Below are 21,797 nucleotides of genomic sequence, written 5' to 3'. Positions count from 1 at the left end.
TTGGTGAGGAATGTTAGGAAGTTAAAAATCTTTGGTCAGAAACTTAAGCACAAGGAGATATTTTCTCAAGGGGACATGTATGGTAATGTTCATTGTAGTATACATTAGAAGAGTGAGAAATTGGGAAGAGCCTAGGTAGCCATTAATGGTAGAAAAATAGATAAATTTTGATATATTCATATTATAAAATAAGCAGTGAAAATGAAGTAGAGCTACGTGATCATCATGGATAAGTCTCAGAAATGTGTTTCTGTCTAAAACATGATGATGTCTAAAAGCCAGTTTTAGAAGGACGTATACCATTTCAGGCTATTCAGAATAATTATTATGTTTAGGAATTTATAAATATGAAGTAAAAGTATATAAACTATGTATGTGAATGATAACACCAAATTTAAAGGGGGAGTGTTATATCTGTGAAGTTACATTAAAATGGTTGATGGATATATGGGGTTTTTTCTTTTTTTTTTTTAATTATTTATTTTTTGGCTGTGTTTCATCTTCGTTGCTTGCACAGGCTTTCTCTAGTTGCAGTGAGTGAGCGCTACTCTTCGTTGTGGCGCATGGGCTACTCATTGCAGTGGCTTCTCTTTTTGCGGAGCACGGGCTCGCAGAGCACGGGCTCCAGGCGCATGAGCTTCAGTAGTTGTGGCACATGGGCTCAGTAGTTGTGGCTTGCATGCTCTAGAGCGCAGGCTCAGTAGTTGTGGCGCACGGGCTTAGTTGCTCTGCGGCATGTGGGATCTTCCTGGAGCAAGGCTCAAACCCGTGTCCCCTGCATTAGTAGGCAGACTCTTAACAACTGCGCCACCAGGGAAGTCCGGATATATGGGTTTTATATAATTATTTATACTTGTTTTTATGCCTGAAATTAAAAAAATTTCGTGGCCAGATTATTGAGGTGAAATACACATCAGAATTCAGAGAAGGCTACCCCGATACTCATAAAATCAAAATCATCCTGTAATGTCCTTAGAAACATATCCTTGCAGAAGGACCAAAGCCAGCTTTCAGAAGTGGGAATCGTGACAGATTATGGGATCATGTTGTCTGGCATGAACTGGGGAGAGAAACTGGAAGCCCATGTCCCACTTAGGATATGGAAGGTGTATTTTTTTCTTTATCAGACAGGGAAAACTGCCCCAAACATATAGATACCAAGCCACTTTCTCATTAGGCACATTTGATCATCCTCATTTATTATAGCTGATTAAAACAGTCCAGTGATATAAAACACCTTGTGGAGAATTTATAGCACTCTGGACTCATGGTGGTAAAGTAATCCATATTTCTACAGGGATGGACCCTGAGTAAAGTCTCAGTAATTCCCAGTTCCTCCAAACCTGACTAAAAATCACCTGGGTCACTTGAAGAACAATTGGTATCCATGTTCTCAGTCCCTGTCCCTGGAAATGCTTAGTGCCTAAGTTTGAAAACTTAAACTTAATCTCTAAAAAAGAAAAAAGTTTCTTCCAGGTGATTGGACTATCAGCTATGTTTGGAAATCTTTCTCTTTTTTAAACTGTAGTTCTTGCTTGCCCTGCAAATGAGAACTTATCAGTTTATTGGACATTATCTGCTGAACTCTGCTAGCTTCCTTCCCAAATCATAAGCCTTGATTTCTCAATCCTACACCTTACATAGTGAGCTAGTAGAGTCATGGTTGTTCCCCCAGTTGATTATTGTTTTACTCATCAGCTTTGGAGAAAAAAGGCAGAAGCCACATTGTATTGTTTGCAGCTCTTTTATTGGCCTTTGGCCTTGTGATCAGAATCTTGTTATGACGGCACTTCACTAATTGAGTATAGACTCCCTGTTACTTGTACACTTTAACATCAGTTGAGTGGACATAGTTGGACTGAACTTTTACCAGATGATGGACTGTTACATCAAATATTTATTTCAGAAATAATGGATTAACCTTTACTTTGTCAATTAATGTTAACATTTTTACCACAATACATGTTAAAGTGTACATCTTAATAATTTTTAAGGTTTAGAAATGGTTATATTTTGTATATGTTAGGATTACTCCTAAAATATATTTTTTAAATTTAATACTTGATTAACTTGTTTTCATCATTGCCTGACAATCAGAATCTTTGATGAGGGCTGTTAAATGCTTATGAAACTAGAAAAACAATACTGCATAAGATGAAAGAGAATTATACTTGTTTGAGAGCCTTTATACTTAGGATATTGTTAAACTCGGACCTTGATAGTTTATTCAAGAATATTTTTAAATACTTAGGAAAAACTTACCACCTTGATTTTCTACTACTGATGATAGTAACAATAATAATAAGGTCTGTAATATTGTTACTGATTACAACCGATAGAAATTCCAGTTTTATTTTTTAACAGAAAGAGGATGCTTACGAAAGTGTAATGAATGCTTTACTGACCTAAATTGAGAAAATTGCCCTCATAGTTAACTGTTATCACTTTCTGCAGAGCCATTGTAGTTTAAACATTTCTTTCATGGTACCGGAATGAAATTTATGAGGGCTGTACAGTAATCATGACTTGTATTGACTAAAATAGCAACTCCCAGCAGCCTTTATAAATTCCTTCATTTGTCTATGTCTAAAATAAAAATCTTTTTGAAATTGTACTCTTAGAAACAGAAAATACTTGTAGTTCCAGATTATATATTAACGATTAGTGGCTTTAGAGCTAACATTCAGCAAGGATATCTAGTTCTGGCTTTTCCCCCAGTTAGATATTTGACCCTGGGTCAGTCACATGATCATCTTCTGTAAAATCAGGGCTGTGGACTAGATAACCTCTAATGTTTTGTCAAATTAAATTGTCCAAGTCTGTATCTGTCTCAAGTTATTTTGAGTGTTGACAATATGAGTTATATCCTATACACTCAAGCCAATATCATTTTTAAATGAATTTGTAAATTTATAGGAAGCATTTTCCATTCTGCCTGAGAAGGAAGAATACTTTATCTGTGAAGAAATAATATTCTTCTCTTTGCTAGTGCAACCATAGTTTAATCGGGTTGAAAGTGATGTGTAGTTTTCCTTGTTCTTCCTAGGGTATTGTGAATTTTGTGTAATTTTTAGGATATTTTTATTTAAAAATAATGTTTCAAGGGACTTCCCTGGTAGCCCAGTGGTTAAGAATCCATGCTTCCAGTGCAGGGGTTGCAGGTTTGATCAACTGGTCTGGTAACTAAGATCCCACATGCTGTATGACGTGGCCAAAAAAATTTAAAAAAAAAAAGAAAGTTTCAAGCATGGAATTTCCAAATGATAGAAATCAGAATCATTCATATCCAGGTTAAGAGAGGCAATGTAGTAGGAGGAATATATTGCGTGTGCTCGAGTTATTAGTTGAATGATCTTGAGCAAGTCACGTAACCTTGCCTAGTGCAATTGCATCATTAGTAAAAGGAAAATATATCTACCTTACAGGGTTATATGAGAATTCAGTATGATAATGTATGTAAAATGCCTAAAACAAACACCACATTGTTGACTGGCATGCTATACTGGGTAGTGGATATGTGATGGCGAACAGTGTAGATGATGAAGGATAATACAGGGTGATAGTAAGAATACTAGAGGGATCTTTTATTTGGGAGTCAGAAGAAGCCTCTCTGAGGAAGCTGAAACCTGAACAGAGAGTAGATGACTAATTATATTAAGGAATAGTTTTTATATAGTTTACTCTTTAACAATAAATTATTAATATTTCTTTTCATATATTTTAAGTATTTTTATATTTATATAGAGGATTGGGATATACTCTGTTACAGGTGGAAAATTGCATATACGAGTCAAATGAAGTTAATGTCTTTAACAATCTAGAAAAGCTGATGAGTCTTAGTGCAATTGAGAGGGACCATTATTTTAATGATGTAGAATGCTGTAGAAGGAGATTATTTTTTTCTGGCCCCTTCAGGAGCACAGCTCACAGAGTGGGTGGGTTAACAGAAAATAAATAGCAAAAGAATTTCAGTGATAAAGTCCATGTATTTGCTTAAATCATTTTGGAAACTGTTTTTTTGAATAGAGATTGAATAAATAATAAAGAAATTTAATGATGTAGGCTTTTTGCACAAGGGAAAGGGGAAATCCTAATAGAATAAAACCATAATGCCCAATAAAAATCTAAGGCAAGGTCAGGGGAGTGAAAGTAGATAGTGCTGGAAACATAAGGTACAGTGTTTTTTATTTAGAGTATGTTCTTTGTTCTTTAAAAACTGGAATCACTCTTAGAGGTAGATTATGAAGCGCCTTCTGCTCTATTCTCCTTTTCTTTCTTTCTGTTTTAAAATGTGTGGAATAAAGCCAGATCATCTTTGGGGGAATAGCTATATTAAGAGTCAGTAGTTATTTATTTGTGTGGTTAGGCAACAGCAGAGAAGACCACATTTTTCTAACTTTTGAGAATCCTGAAACTTCCAAGAACATGGTTAATATATTGGTATTACATATTACTAAATGTTATTAGTGATGTGAGCTAGATAACATAACTTAAACTTTTCATCTTATTTTTCTTTAAGCCAAGAGAAGAAATGGTGTTAAGTGGAAAATATAAATCTGGGGAACAAATTCTTCGTCTGGCCAATGAGAGATTTGCTGTTCCAGAAATACTCTTTAATCCTTCTGATATAGGAATTCAAGAAATGGGAATTCCAGAAGCTATTGTCTATTCAATTCAGAACTTACCTGAAGGTGCATAAATAATGAGGAATAATGATATTTTTTAAAAATCATAAGCTCTGTGAACCCTAGAGAAGTCATCTGTTTCTTCTAAATAATTTGAGCAAATGGCTACTTTATTTGCAGAGATTTCCAGATCTAACTTGAATAATTCTTTATTGTACTTTATTTTACTTGAATAATTCTTTATTGATCCTAGACTGTAAATTTGATATGGGAAGAGTAATTATGGTCTGCTTAAATTTGAAGAACTTCATCTCTTTATAAGTATTAAATTGCTATATCCATTTAAAAAGTTTTAATTTAAGCCAAATTTGCACAGAGTAGAAATTTATAATGTAACAATTTAATGGGTTTTAGCTGTTGATGAGACTGGTTTATTCCTTCTGTTACATTTTGATTAATATACAGGAAGTTAGTTTTAATGAGATTGAAGTATAGTGCTTCACAGTAATTTCTGGGTTCTCCTGAAGCATGATTTAACTAAATAATGTTCTAAAGTTTTGGAGTACCTTTATAGCTTAAAAATGTCTTCCTAGTTCATAAGGAACAGTGTAGGCATTGCAGAAAATCTTGCCTATGCAGTGTCCTTTCCTCCCATTAAAAAAGAAAAAACGTCAGATAATGCCATCACCTTAATATAGTTATTTCACAACTAATTTCACATTAATATTTCATATTGATTTCTCATTTTATCTAAAGTTGCAGTCATGAGATATACAACATTTTGTACTACACTGTTTTAATGTTGTGTTGTAAGACTCAATATTAACGTAGCAGTACTCTGTCCCTATTTTGTGAACAGAAGCATTAGGTGGCATGGCCAGTACCTATCAATTCCTGACAAATTTCCCAGTGGTGCTTGGTAGCCCTTTAAGATTGACTAACCATGTGGCACTTAATATTTGCTATCATGTAACTTTAATGAGTGTAGAACATAAGATCCTTTCTTTAAATATTATTATAGATTGAGTATTTTTCACTATCAATTGTAAGTGTTGCACAATAAGAATGTGTGTCTCAGTGAGATAACATGGAAACTTGGATTTTCAAGTTTAAAATGTTATGAAGGACCTCCTTTTCATCTTTACACTTGCTAACAGTCTCAGCCTACATAAAGACCTCCTCCATTTTAGGGGAGAACAATTTTAATTTTCAAATGTCTGCTACTAGAATTTTACTCATTTATGTATAGCTTACATGTATATGTAATAAGTTGCTAGTAATTCAACCCCTTCACCTTAGCCTTTGTTTTATAGAACTGTGAGGTCATATTTCTGTTTAATATGTTTATTTGTATAAATGATAACCTCATTATAAAATCTTATAAGTTATAATTTATATGGTTATAAAAAACTATATGGTTTCCCAACCAGTAACTTTCATCCCCAATTGCTTTTACCTAATCTCTCATCCCCATTTCTCCAGAAAGATAAGTAAACAGATATTCTAATGCCTTTTTTCTTTCTATTTTTCTCTTTTAAAAGAAATGCAGCCGCATTTTTTTAAGAACATTGTTTTGACAGGAGGAAATTCCCTTTTCCCGGGATTTAGGGATCGGGTTTACTCGGAAGTTCGATGTCTCACTCCAACAGATTATGATGTTTCTGTTGTGCTGCCTGAAAAGTAAGTGTTGGCTTATATAGAAACAAATCATGGAAGTTAGTTTACAGATAAAGAGGTCTGTAAGCAGACTTGAGTTTAAAGCCTGTTTCTACTGGGTTGCCAGGTTAATTTCACCTTTGGGATGCTCATTTTTCTTTTCTCAAAAAAATGAAATGATATAGCTGCTGGACAGTCATCGACAGGAAGACACTAGAACTCACCAAAAAAGATACCCCACATCCAAAGACAAAGGAGAAGCCAAAATGAGACGGTAGGAGGGGCGCAATCACAGTAAAATCAAATCCCATAACTGCTAGGTGGGTAACTCACAGGCTGGAGGACACTTATACCACAGAAGTCCACCCACTGGAGTGAAGGTTCTGAGCCGCACATCAGGCTTCCCAACCTGGGGGTCTGGCAGTGGGAGGAGGAATTCCTAGAGAATCAGACTTTGAAGGTTAGTGGGGTTTGATTGCAGGACTTCGACAGGACTGTGGGAAACAGAGACTCCACTCTTGGAGGGCACACACAAAGTAGTGCGTGCATCAGGACCCAGGGGAAGGAGCAGTGACCGCAGGGAAGACTGAACCAGACCTACCTGCTAGTGTTGGAGGGTCACCTGCAGAGGTGGGGGTTGGCTGTGGCTCGCTGTGGGGACAAGGATACTGGCAGCAGAAGTTCTCGGAAGTACTCCTTGGCGTGAGCCCTCCCAGAGTCTGTCATTAGCCCCACCAAAGAGCCCAGGTAGGCTCCAGTGTTGGGTTGCCTCAGGCCAAACAACCAACAGGGAGGGAACCCAGCCCCACCCATCAACAGTCAAACGGATTAAAGTTTTACTGAGCTCTGCCCACCAGAGCAAGAGTCAGCTCTAGCCACCACAGGTCCCTCCCATCAGGAAACTTACACAGGCCTCTTATATAGCCTCATCCACCAGAGGGCAAACAGCAGAAGCAAGAACTACAATCCTACAGTCTTCTTGCAGAAGCAAGAAACTACAATCCTGCAGCCTGTGGAACAAAACCCACATTCACAGAAAGATAGACAAGATGAAAAGGCAGAGGGCTATGTACCAGAGGAAGGAACAAGATAAAGCCCCAGAAAAACAACTAACTGAAGTGGAGATAGGCAAACTTCCAGAAAAAGAATTCAGAATGAGAGTGAAGACCATCCAGGACCTCGGAAAAAGAATGGAGGCAAAGATCGAGAAAATGCAAGAAATGTTTAACAAAGACCTAGAAGGATTAAAGAACAAACAAACAGAGATGAACAATACAATAACTGAAATGAAAACTACAGTAGAAGGAATCAATAGCAGAATAACTGAGGCAGAAGAACGGATAAGTGACCTGGAAGACATAATGGTGGAATTCACTGCTGCAGAACAGAATAAAGAAAAAAAAATGAAATGAAGACAGCCTAAGAAGCCTCTGAGAAAACATTAAACGCAACAACATTTGCATTGTAGGGGTCCCAGAAGGAGAAGAGAGAGAGAAAGAACCAGAGAAAATATTTGAAGAGATTATAGTCAAAAACATCCCTAACATGGGAAAGGAAATAGCCACCCAAGTCCAGGAAGCGCAGAGAGTCCCAGGCAGGATAAACCCAGGAAGAAACACAGAGACACATAGTAATCAAATTGGCAAAAATTAAAGGCAAAGAAAATTTATTGAAAGCAGCAAGGGAAAAATGACAACATACAAGGGAACTCCCATAAGGTTAAGAGCAGATTTCTCAGTAGAAACTTTACAAGCCAGAAGGGACTGGCTGATATATTTAAAGTGATGAAAGGGAAGAAACTACAACCAAGATTACTCTACCCAGCAAGGATCTCATTCAGATTCGATGGAGAAATCAAAAGCTTTACAGTCAAGCATAGCTAAGAGAATTCAGCACCACCAAACCAGCTCTACAACAAATGCTAAAGGAACTTCTCTAAGTGGGAAACAAAAGAGAAGAAATGGACCTACAAAAACAAACCCAAAAGAAATAAGAAAAATGGTCATAGGAACATACATATTGATAATTACCTTGAACGTGAATGGATTAAATGCTCCAACCAAAAGACACAAGCTTGCTGAATGCATACAAAACCAAGACCCATCTATATGCTGTCTACAAGAGACCCACTTCAGACCTAGGGACACATACAAACTGAAAGTGAGGGGATGGAAAAAGATATTCCATGCAAATGGAAATCAAAAGAAAGCTGGAATAGCAATACTCAGATCAAATAAAATAGACTCTAAAATAAAGAATGTTACAAGAGACAAGGAAGGACACTACATAATGATCAAGGGATCAATCCAGGAAGAAGATATAACAATTATAAATATATATGCCCTCCACATAGGAGCACCTCACATAAGGCAACTGCTAACAGCTATAAAAAGGAAATCGACAGTATCACAATAATAGTGGGGGACTTTAACACCTCACTTACACCAATGGACAGATCATCCAAAATGAAAATAAATAAGGAAACAGAACCTTTAAATGACACAATAGTCCGGATAGATTTAATTGATATTTATGGGACACTCCATCCAAAGACAGCAGATTACACTTTCTCCTCAAGTGCGCACGGAACGTTGTCCAAGACAGATCACATCTTGGGTCACAAATCAAGCCTCAGTAAATTTAAGAAAATTGAAATCATATCAAGCATCTTTTCTGACCGCAGCGCTATGAGATTAGAAGTGAATTACAGGGAAAAAAACATATAAAAAACACAAACACATGGAGGGTAAACAATACTTTACTAAATGACCAAGAGATCACTGAAGAAATTAAAGAGGAAATCAAAGAATACGTAGAGACAAATGACAATGAAAACACAACGATCCAAAACCTATGGGATGCAGTAAGAGCAGTTCTAAGAGGGAGGTTTATAGCTATACAAGCCTACCTCAAGAAACAAGAAAAATCTCAAGTAAACAATTTAACCTTACACTTACATGAACTAGAGAAAGAAGAACAAAACACAAAGTTAGCAGAAGGAAGGAAATCATAAAGGTCAGAGCAGAAATTGAAAGAAATTAAAGATGATACCAACAAATGGAGAGATATACCATGTTCTTGGATTGGAAGAATGAATATTGTGAAAATGACTGTACTACCCACAGCAATCTACAAGTTCAATGCAATCCCTTTCAAATTACCAGTGGCATTTTTTACAGAGCTAGAACAAAAAAATCTTAAAATTTGTATGGGGACACAAAAGACCCCGAATAGCCAAAGCTGTCTTGAGTGAAAAAAGCGGAGCTGGAGGAATCAGACTCCCTGACTGCAGACTGTACTGCAAAGCTACAGTAATTGAGACAACATGGTATTGGCACAAAAACAGAAATATAGATCAATGGAACAAGATAGAAAGCCCAGAGGTAAACCCACGCACCTATGGTCAACTAATCTATGACAAAGGAGGCAAGGATATACAATGGAGAAAAGACAGTCTCTTTAATAATTGGTGCTGGGACGACTGGACAGCTACATGTAAAAGAATGATATTAGAACACTCCCTAACACCATACACAAATATAAACTGAAAATGGATTAGAGACCTAAATGTCAGACTGGACACTGTAAAACTCCTAGAGGAAAACATAGGAAGAACACTCTTTGACATAAATCACAGTAAGATCTTTTTTGATCCACCTCCTAGAGTAATGGAAATAAAAAGAAAAATAAACAATGGGACCTAATGAAACTTCAAAGCTTTTGCACAGCAAAGGAAACCATAAACAAGACGAAAAGACAGCCCTCAGAATGGGAGAAAATATTTGCAAACGAAGCAACCGACAAAGGATTAATATCCAAAATAACAGCTCATGCAGCTCAATATTAAATAAACAACCCAATCCAAAAATGGGCAGAAGACCTAAGCAGACATTTCTCCAAAGAAGACATACAGATGGCCAAGAAACATGAAAAGCTGCTCAACATCACTAATCATTAGAGAAATGCAAATCAAAACTACAATGAGGTATCACCTCACACCAGGTAGAATAGGCATCATCAGAAAATCTACAAACAACAGATGCTGGAGAGGGTGTGGAGAAAAGGGATCCCTCTTGCACTGTTGGTGGGAATGTCAGTTGATACAGCCACTATGGAGAACAGTATGGAGGTTCTTTAAAAAACTAAAAATAGTACTACCATACCACCCAGCAATCCCACTACTGGCCATATACCCAGAGAAAACCATAATTCAAAAGGACACATGCACCCCAGTTTTCACTGCAGCATTATTTACAATAGCCAGGTCATGGAAGCAACCTAAATGCCCATCGACAGACGAATGGCTAAAGAAGATTTGGTACATATATACAGTGGAATATTAGCCATAAAAAGGAATGAAATTGGATCATTTGTTGAGACGTGGATGGATCTAGAGACTGTCATACAGAGTGAAGTAAGTCAGAAAGCGAAAAACAATATTGTATATTAACGCATGTATGTGGAAGCTAGAAAAATGGTACAGATGAACTGGTTTGCAGGGCAGAAGTTGAGACAGAAGAAACGTATGGACACCACGGGTGGGAAGCCGTGCGGGGGTGAGGATGGTGGTGTGATGAATTGGGTGATTGGGATTGACATGTATACACTGATGTGTATAAAATTGATGACTAATAAGAACCTGCTGTATAAAAAATAAAATTAAATTTAAAAAAAAATGAAAACTTTACTTTCAGTGGATGAAAGGGGATGAAGTATGTGAAGTAGCATCCATTATTGTTGGTACATAATGGGTGCTCAGTTAATGTAAGATCACTTCCCTATAGTGAATCAGTCATCATTACTTGGAGATTTTTTACAGGCAAATCACTTAGGTTATTTATTCGATTTGGGACTTCCGTCGTGGAGCAGTGGTTAAGAATCCGCCTGCCAATGCAGGGGACACGAGTTCGAGCCCTGGTACAGGAAGATCCCACATGCCGCGGAGCAACTAAGACTGTGCGTCACAACTACTGAGCCTGGGCTCTAGAGCCCGTGAACTGCAACTACTGAGCCCGAGTGCCACAACTACTTCAGTAGTGTGGCCTGTGCGTCTGGAGCTTGTGCTCTGCAACAGGAGAAGCCACCACAATGAGAAGCCCGTGCACAGCAATGAAGAGTAGCCCCCGCTCGCTGCAACTAGAGAAAGCCCGCACACAGCAATGATGACCCAACGCAGCCAAAAAGAAATAAAAAATAAAATAAAAATTAAAAACTTTTATCTATTTGATTTATCTGAGATATGCCATTTCTTGAGAGTTTCTATGAAGAATAGAAATCTGAGAATTTAACCAAGATAAATTATGTCAATTGGTAAGTTGTTTTGGAATGTTTTAAAATAATTTAAAATACTTAAACTTTTACATTTAAGTAGTCATTTTTTTTATAATTCAAAACTTTTATATGTACCCCCTATCCTGTTTTATGAGAAAAAGCAGATAATTAAGGTATAATTTTAGAGCTGTAAGAAAGTCTTATAGATCATCCTCTTCTGTGTACTTATTTGTAAATAAACAAGGGCTCATGAGTTAGCAAAGGTCTTATGATAAGTTAATAGCAGTAACCAGACTAAAATTCAGTTCTCTTTATCTGGAGGCAAAAGTTCTCACCAAATCTATGTCTAAATAATCCCCCATCACTGCTCCACTGTTTTAAGCGGCAGAGTTGCAAACAAGACCCCACATACCTGATTTTTAATTTTAGAGGTTTGTTTCAAAGCTAAAGAAGAATTTTTCAAAATCAATAGCAGTTAATAGAAGACCCTCATCAGATCACTTAATTTTATAGCTATCAGATAAAAGAATAAATTATCATTAGATATTGGAATGATTTTTATCAGCATTAATGTTCATATACTCTTTAGAATATGAAGCATATTGGATTTTTATCCTGCATTTAAGTGTAAGTCATGCATACATTACAGGCCAAGGGATCTATAGAAATAATTTTTATTCTTTTATTCATCAGATCTTTATTGCACATCTGATTTTATAGATAGATATATATTTAGGTTTTTTTAAGGTTAGGAATAAGATAGATATATATTTAGGTTTTTTTAAGGTTTTTTATTTAGGTTTTTTTAAGGAAACCTAAAATATATATTTAGGGTTTTTTTACATAGGAAATGTAATAAATATAGTAAGGAAAACACTTTTTTCTTTATCATTTTTCATATTTACAACTGAATTGGGGGAGAGGAAGAGTAGAAGTAGAATTACACAAATTCAACCAATTACACAGAATTACAACCAAGTAACTTGGTTGTACATAAAATTAAACTAAAAGTTTGATGTGCTCTAATTTTACTTATTGTCCTTGTCCTACCATGTAGCAAGTTTATCATGCACTGTGGCTTTTAAATGTCTCATTTATTAGAGGCAACAAAGTATAGGAGCAAAAGCACAGACTGTGAAAACAGTTCCGAGTTGAATCCTAGTTTCAGTCTTAACCTCTCTGAACCTCATTTTCCAAATCTATAAAGTGGGAGTTATAATATCTATTTCATTGGTTGCTGGGTGAATTGATTTGATGACATATCTTTGCCATGTACAAAAGTTAGACTCAGTTATTACAGTGTTTTTATTTTTATGCATTTTTTATATTTTGCTTGTATTCTTTTTATTAGAGATAGAAGGTCCATAAATTCAGGGCACGGGGAAAATAAAAAGAACACTTACTTGTAGTGGTGACCAACTTTCCTTTCCGAGTTTGCTTTACTCCTATGAAGTTTATGCTTATTTTCACACTTTAAATGATGTTCTGTTAAATCAGGTTGGGTAGAGATTGCCACATTTTAGTTACTAATTAACGTTTCTGGCATTTCAGTTCTGTAAAATCATCTGGGTTCACTTATTTTACCTTTATTTTTAGCCCGATTACTTATGCCTGGGAAGGTGGAAAATTGATATCGGAGAATGATGATTTTGAAGATATGGTGGTAACAAGAGAAGATTATGAAGAAAATGGACATAGCGTCTGTGAAGAGAAATTTGATATTTAAGAAACGTTTCTGAAAGTTTTGACTGTGACAAAGGTTTAATTTTCAATGTTCTTTTTAAAGGAAGTTAAGGACCTGTGTTAACTTTCATCCTAAGATAAGATAACATCTTGAACTTATGTAAATACTTTGATCCATGGCTGACTTTCAAAGGTTTCTTACCTAGGTTAGTAAGTAAACTGTAACTCAGCCCAAATTTTCATTTAGGAGCTAGACTTACTATAACAATGCTTATGCTGTTTCCGAGACTAAGTTATCTTTCATTAGAAGATGAAAGAGTGAGTATATTTTAAGTTTAATTCTTTATAGCTAAGAGCACAAACTTAACTGTCTCACTGGTCAGGTTTCCTTAGAAGGTAGTTTTGTGTGACTGACTAGGAATTGGCCAGAGTATTTTCAGGCTGATAAGATTTCTCTCTTTCTTCTAGAGCTAAGTATTTTATCTTTTAATTGTCATTTTTATTTGTATATACTAAAGTTAGAAAAACTAATCTATGTGTATGTAATGTTTATTTTTTACTTAGCCCAAGTTTGAAAGGATGAAGACCAAAGCCAATTTATTAAAGTGTTTTTGGTCAATACTGTGTTGTAGAAATGTATTATTTCACTCATAAAAATACTATACCATTTTTTAGGATGAAATTCTTGTGTCATTGGGCTCATGAATCAAATTCCTGCCAATCTCTTTACCTTAGCTTGGATCATGTGCCTACCCCATGGCTTCAGGGATTTTAACAGCCCTACTAAGATAGCCTAGAGTGAAAGAAGGTAGTTTCCCAAAGGAAAATTAAGGTGAAGAGACAGATGCTGGGCAGGGTGAAAGAGCTGTCCACTACAATTATATTTGGATTATATGGACAGCGACTTAATGATTTTTTGACTTTACAATGGTGTGAACGCAATATGCACTCATTAGAAACTGTTCTTCAAATTTTACACTTTAATATTTTCCTGGGCTAGCGATATTTGGTATGTTTCTCTCTTGTGATGCTGGGCAGTGGCAGTGAGCCACAGGTCCCAGTCAGGGTAAACAACCAATATGCTTACAACCATTCTGTACCCACCAACCATTCTGTTTTTCACTTTCAGCACAATATTCAATAAATTATGAAATATTCCACACTTAATTATAAAATAGGCTTTGTGTTTGATGATTTTGCCCAACTCTAGGCTAATGTAAATATTCTGAGCGCGTATAAGGTAGGCTAGACTAAGCAAGCTATGGTGTTTGGTAGGTGAGGTGTAGTAAATGCATTTTTGACTTAATCAAAGAAGATCTGTATGAGGTTAGGGCCTGGTCAGTCCTTCCTAGACCTAGGCTAGTTACATTACTTGTTATCATTGCAGAGTTGCAAATTGATTGTGTTTGTGTGATACCCAGGTACTAGCATATAATCTGTGGAGAGTGTAGCAAAAAGATGCTGGTGGCATAAAAGAAGTTTTTGCAACCATACAGTGTAACAGTATAACTGTGCTAGAATTTCAGGGTGATGCAGTTAGAGTTATAAAGGTAAGTCACCATTTAAAGGGCTTTCCTTGACTTACCAGGACCTCATCTTGCAGGCAGAATACTATCATCAACAACCAAGATGTTTTTCGTATGAGGAACCGGGGCATTCCTCAAAGCTGCATTTCCAAAACATGCCCTAGCTTGATGTTTCCCATTATGTTCTGCTGAGAATAATGTGTGTGTCACATGCTTACTACAGTACACTAATTTCTGTTCACGGTGTAGGTCTCATAGTGCTCATTTTTGAGACACTAAAAATTCATTTCTGAAATTAATGAACATAGATGCTAATCGTTTATCTCTAGCCTTGAAGCTCCCATCAATTTTAACACCTGCCTAATTTTGAAACTTTATTGCTAGAGATAATGTTTTAATATTATACAGTAAGTTGACTTCAAAGAGAACATTTAACATTATCTCTAAATAATAACAAGGTTATCTGTTTTTGAAAGATGTTAAAGATCCTGATTTGAGATTCACTAGAAGTATTGAGCGAGAACTTAGCCACATTAGAGTTTATAATTTTGTGCTGCAAATTGCATGCATGGAAACAGTGTTCTAGCATTGGCCATGCATAATATACACCTTAAGACAGTAGAGGATTAGGGTTTACATCAATGACTAATCAAGATAGGATAATTCTCTCCAACACTTTTCTATCTTGGTTTTGAATTTTTTAATTCAGTGGTGACTGGCTTGACGTGGCAAACTGATCGTGTTCACCTACTTTACCTGTCCGAAATCCCTTTAAACAATTTCTAGTGGAGGAATGCACAGGGAACACTTACTTCAGTGCTTTTTGTGATATATTATGTCTCAAGCTGGGTTGGTGGGCACATGGGTATTCATTATATTAGAATCTTTATTGTGTGCATGAAATAGTTCATATTATATTTTGATAGTAGAGTAAATCCTTAAGTGGACTCTAGGAAATAAAAAGGGTGGCACTGATGAACAAATGTGGAAGAATTCCTAAAAGATGGAAAACAAATGGGATTAGGTTGTTAGAGAAACAAGAAAACCTATGTCCCAGATCAGGGCAGGAGGAAACTACTAGAGACCTAAGAGCAATTCCAGAGACGTTTTAATTCAGGACAAATAGAGGAGATCATGGATTAGACAGTAAAAGAATGAATTGGAAACACTGAGCCCGACTCCCTTTTTTTTGTTGGGGGAGCGCTGTGCTGCCTGGATTGCAAGATCTTAGTTCCCCTACCAGTGATCCAACCCCGGGACCCTGTGCTCCGCAACGGGAGAGGCCACAACAGTGAGAGGCCCACGTACCAAAAAAAAAAAAAAAAGAATGACCCCTTGGGGGACTTCCCTGGCAGTCCAGTGGTAGGACTCGGTGCTTTCACTGTAGTGGCCTGGGTTCAAGCCGGGAATTAAGATCCTGCAAGCTGTGTGGTATGGCCAAAAAAAAAAAAAAGCCCCCTTATGGAATAAAATTTAAAAAATTTTATAAGTAACATTCTGTAAGAGATTGGTGAGGCAGTTGCATCTATTGCAACAAGAATAGGTTGCTGTACAGGGAACTATATTCAATATCCTGTGATAAACCATAATGAAAAAGAATATATATGTGTAACTGAGTCACTTTGCTGTAGAGCAGTAATTAACACAACATTGTAATTCAACCATACTTCAAAAATAGGTTGCTATAACAGGTTCCAGACGCACAGGCTCAGCGGCCATGGCTCACAGGCCTAGCCGCTCCGCAGCATGTGGGATCTTCCCAGACCGGGGCACAAACCCGTGTCCCCTGCATCGGCAGGCGGACTCTCAACCACTGCGCCACCAGGGAAGCCCCGAACCTATGTACTTTTATGCCAGTTTGCTGAAGAGTGCACAGTCCTGGAGGAACGTGACAGGTTAAGGAGAATGACGTAATCGTAATAAACTGGGGAAAACTTAGCAAGGTCTGTTTGTTTAGATTCTTCTTGGCCTCCCTTTGTCTTTGGAGCTAAGGATACTCCTTTCCTCTGGGTACAAGGAGGGCATCTCTCATATGAGGGTTTTATGGCCAGTTTCAAGGAGGAAGGACAAGGGGGAAGTAGGTCAGAGTGATCCTCCTGCTTCTGCATTTTCTCAAGCCCTTTCAGCTTAAAATATTCAATATGTCAGGTGCCATATTTTGGGGTAGTGTGTCCTGAGCCCTATCAGAAGCATGTGCAAAACATGGACAAAGAATTTCATGAACATGAGCAGTGTTTTTTCACTGCTCTGTGAGCTGTCTTAGCATGTACAGTCAACCAATCAACCAAGCTTCTCCCTAGGCTAATCTACAGATGGGGACGCCTTAGCCTCCAGACACACGAAAGCAACTCTCAATCAGGGTAACCTTTGAAATCCTAAAGCCCGTTAATATTAGGGGGTTTGCCTATTGTCACTATAAACACAGCTTCACTTAAACACACCTATGGTGACACCTGGTATTACACTGCCTCTGAAAACTTAAAATCCTACACCTAACTCTCTATTCAGAATCTACTGTCCTTCAAATAGTAATACAATAATAACTTAGGGGACTTCGCTGGTTGTGCAGTGGTTAAGAATCCACCTGCCAATGCAGGGGACACGAGTTCGAGCCCTCGTCCGGGAAGATCCCACATGCCGCGGAGCAACTAAGCCCATGTGCCACAACTACTGAGCCTGCGCTCTAGGGCCTGCGAGCCACAACTACTGATGCCTGGGCGCCTAGAGCCCGTGCTCTGCAACAAGAGGAGCCACCACAATGAGAAGCCATCGCACCGCAATGAAGAGTAGCCCCTGCTCACCACAACTACAGAAAGACCGCGTGCGGCAACAAAGATCCAACCCAGCCAAAAGTAAGATAAATAAATTTATATTTAAAAAAATAGCTTACAATGAGTGCTTACCATGTGTCAAGCTTTTTGTACTTTTTCTCATTATATCTTCAATGTTCTAAGGTGTAAGTGTGCAGGTATTATTATTAACAGCCCTGCCTTATCGATAAAGAAACAGAAGCTTGGACCACATGGCTGAGCTAGGATCTGAACCTGGGATTGTCCCACTCCCAGGGTTTGGGATCTCTATATTATGCCATACTGCCTTTAGCTCTGTCACAACTCTCGTCAATCTCAGAGCAATGTGCCATTTTTCTTTGTTCATCATCTCTTTTTTCCCATCCTGAGTCAGACACATATCTGATCATCTGAACCGCTTTCTCACTAATTTGTGTCCTCAATTTTCTTGCACTCCAATCTTTCTGCCACACCTGACAAAGCAAAATTTCAGCCCTTAATCAATGCTTGAATCCACCTTTTACACTTGAACATTCAAGTAAATAAGTGCTGCTGAGAAAATTACTGTCCAAATTGGCATCACTAAAATTTATAATCTACTTCATCAGGATCCTCAGAATTACTCATCAGTCCATTTATTTGTCTTTTCTCAACTGCTTTTCCCATTCCCTGTCTATTTCAAACGATTCCCTTTTTCTCATGTCATCCATTCAATGGTCCCCCTACAACTCCTCAAACAATAGGGTCTCCTCCTCCTACTTTGTCAAGGAAAATGGATTCATCATTTAATGATCTCCTTCAACTTTCTACCCTGGACCTACATATTTATTTATATCCATACACACTATCAACTTTACTCTTCATATCCCTCCCCTGTTCAAGGAAAACCCTTGGTCCTGTGCCCTTGAAGGCATTTCCTCCTGCCTCCTCCAGGGCCTGGCTCCATCAGTAATCTCTTTTGACCTCTCAGCGGGTCATTATGCTCAAATCTCTGGCTTGATTTAGCATCGCCCCAGTTATTCCCAGCTTCTCTCTTCCCTTATCATAGATCCACTCTTTAATCTCTCACCCATTCATTCCTTTTCATCCTACTTGCAACCTGGCTTTTGCCTCTCAAGCTACTAAATCAGCTCTCACTAATTGGCTCCAGAGAGTCCAGAGCAGTCCTGATCTGCTGCCACATGCAATCCTCCTCTTTAAAATGTTACATTTCCTTGGCTTTACGAGGACAACTTCACCTCATTCCCCTTCTAACATTCCTTCTCTGTCTCAGTCATAGGTTCCTCTTTACTTACCCCTTGATGATTAGTGTTCTTTAATGTTTTATCCTGGACCTCTTATATTGCTCAACATACTCTAAATGACCTCAATTTCCACATGCTCCCAGATATTTAGTTTTAGTTCATATCTTTCCCCTGAACTTCAAAATTGCACATCCAGCTGCTCTGCTGAAAATATCAACCAGAATGTCCCACACATATCTTAAATCAAAAGGTCAAAACAGATTCAATCATCGCCCTACACATGTTCCTCTCCTCTGTTTTTCTATCTGAATTGGTGGCAGTCACCTCACCTGGAAACTTGAGAATTATCTTTGAGTCCCCTTTCTCTCGGACCCCCAGATGCAATCAAGTGTTGCCAATTTTACCTCCTAAATATTTCTCAAACCTGTCCCCTCCCTCCATCCCTCTTGTCTCTGCTACAGTACAGGCCTGCATGATTTCTCACTTGCACCACTGTAGTAGTCTCCTAAGAACTCTGCTTCCAGTCCCCCTGGCCAACCCATTCTCCAAACTGCTGCTAAGTGCTATCTAAAATATAAATCTAGCCGTATCACTTTTTAAAAAATAAAAAATACCTCCCCAGCTGCCTAGTGAATTCCTTGGCTGCTAAATGAGGCCCTTCAAGATCTGACATCTATTTCTCTAGTTTCAATTCCTGCCACCGCTCAGCTGTAATTTCTAGCCTGTACCTATTTTTGCTCACAATGTTCCTCCTGTCCAGAATATCTTCCCCTTCTCCACTCCTCTGGTTTAGCTTGCATCTAGTTCTTTAAGACTCCCACTAGGTATCATCTCCTCCACAAGCCTAGCCTGATGCCCTCAAACTAGGTCAGGTAATCCTCCTCCTCTAGTCTTCTATAACCTCCTCTGGCTTGAACATATCCCTCTTATATTTTATTATGATTGATTTATAAATGGTTGTCTCTCTCATACTTCAGTTCTTTCACTGAATTAATTTATTCAACAACTATCTATTGATATCTGTAACTACTAAGTGCCAGGTGCTTTTAACATGGAACATAAACTTATTGCAAGCAGGGGCATTATCTTATACATCTTGTATTTTGCGGTGCTTATACAAAGTCTGGCACAGAGTAGATCTTCAAAATGTTTAGTGAATAATTGAATGGATGGATGGATGAATATTTGATATCAGGAACATTTTAAATCAAGACATGAATTTCAAATAATCAATTCAAGCATGCAGAAAAGAGCATACAACACAAAACACAGAGGCAATTAAAAAATTCAATTAAGTTGTATACTGATATCATCTGACAATTTTACTGAATAAGGGATAAACTTCAAGAAGAGACAAGAGTTAAGCTATTTAGGGAGAAATATTATCAGATAACTCTTCACTTCCCAAGTGCTTATAGCACACGGCACAATGCAAAGCACTTATATTCATTATCTCCCTTTAAAGCATATTGTTGAATAAATGTTGGATGGAAATAAATGTTAAAATGCCTACAATTCCTCCATTTTCCTCAAAGCCAAAACTAATGAAAAATTGAATGTGAAAAGCTAATATAGTATGGCAGCCAAATGAAGTTTATCTTGAAATTAGTCAGATGAGATCTAATTAATCTAAAAAGATTCCAGATGTTAGGTTCTGAATACTTTGTTAGTATCTGTTTGACAGCATCAAACAGACAGGATGCATGTGGCAACAGACCTGTGGCCATATGTCCTATGTTCAAAGAAGGGAATGGGAGGAAATAGCATCTATTAGCTGAGAAATTCCAAATAATCCTGGCAAATAAACGTATGCCCTACTCTATGAATACTTTTCTAGAAATTAGTAATGCCTTAGAAAACTTTTTTTTTTTTTTTTTTCCGGTACGCGGGCCTCTCACTGTTGTGGCCTCTCCTGTTGCGCAGCACAGGCTCCGGACACGCAGGCTCAGCGTCCATGGCTCACGGGCCTAGCCGCTCCAAGGCATGTGGGGTCTTCCCGGACCGGGGCACAAACCCGTGTGCCCTGCATCGGCAGGCGGACTCTCAACCACTGCGCCACCAGGGAAGCCAGAAAACTTTTTTTTTTTAAGGAAGAAATGTTACCTACATTTCTAGTTGGTCAAGTTACTTAATCTAAGTTTCAGTTCTTACCTATAGAATGGGGTAATAATAATGCCTACATAATAGGTTATTGTGTAGAATAATTTCATAAATGCATGTTAGTGCTCAGCACAGTCTGACACAGAGTAGGATTTAATATTAGTGTCAATTAATATTAAACATCATTAGTACTTAATATTTAAATAATACAATTTAAATATAGTATCTATGATTTATAACTATATTATTTTTAAAATTATGAAATTCACCGTATTCTCTCATTTTGTGTTTATTTTTTATATATAAATTTATTTATTTATTTTTGGCTGAGTTGGATCTTTGTTGCTGCGTACGGGCTTTCTCTAGTTGCGGCGAGCAGGGGCTACTCTTCGTTGTGGTGCACGGGCTTCTCATTGCGGTGGCTTCTCTTGTTGCGGAGCACGGGCTCTAGGTACATGGCTTCAGTAGTCGCGGCTCGCGGGCTCTAGAGTGCAGGCTCAGTAGCTGTGGCGCATGGGCTTAGTTGCTCCATGGCATATGGGATCTTCCCGGGCCAGGGCTCAAACCCATGTCCCCTGCATTTGCAGGTGGATCCTTAACTACTGTGCCACCAGGGAAGCCTCCAATGTTATATTATTAATATAAATACTAAATATTTAACAACTACAAGGTAGATACTATTATTCTCATTTTGGAGATGAGGAAGGTGAGGCACAAAGAAGTTAATTTGCCCAGGCAATTTGGCCCTAGCACCCAAAGTTATACCTATTACTTTATTTTGTCTCTCACATGACAATCTTAGGAAATTTGGCTTTTAGATATTTTATGGTTTAAAGAAATTAAAAAGTAAGGAATCAGATCAATTGCCAAAAGACATGGAGTAAAAAGAATCATGAAGCCTTT

The 21,797-nt window shown here is 37.6% G+C and overlaps 1 protein-coding gene across 3 annotated transcripts in view; it reads left to right on the top strand.

Annotated features, from left to right (window-relative positions):
• ACTR6 (actin related protein 6) overlaps nucleotides 1–13,904 on the top strand; it is a 28,561-nt gene extending 14,657 nt beyond the window's left edge. For 2 of the 3 annotated variants that reach the window (XM_024751318.1, XM_024751320.1), the window contains exons 9-11: nucleotides 4,520–4,691; nucleotides 6,167–6,305; nucleotides 13,149–13,904. In XM_024751318.1, coding sequence (XP_024607086.1) covers nucleotides 4,520–4,691; nucleotides 6,167–6,305; nucleotides 13,149–13,278 — 441 coding nt within the window. In that variant the 3' untranslated portion in view covers nucleotides 13,279–13,904. The remainder of the gene's footprint in view (nucleotides 1–4,519; nucleotides 4,692–6,166; nucleotides 6,306–13,148) is intronic. The other variant, XM_024751319.1, reaches the window with a different exon arrangement.
• The last annotated feature ends 7,893 nt before the right edge of the window (nucleotides 13,905–21,797 follow it).

Source organism: Neophocaena asiaeorientalis, unplaced genomic scaffold (genome assembly GCF_003031525.2).
Source record: "Neophocaena asiaeorientalis asiaeorientalis breed wild unplaced genomic scaffold, Neophocaena_asiaeorientalis_V1.1 scaffold318, whole genome shotgun sequence".
In the NCBI taxonomy this organism is placed as follows: domain Eukaryota; kingdom Metazoa; phylum Chordata; class Mammalia; order Artiodactyla; family Phocoenidae; genus Neophocaena; species Neophocaena asiaeorientalis.
Note: the sequence above shows the minus strand (reverse complement) of the source record. Positions and strands in the feature narration are given on the sequence as shown.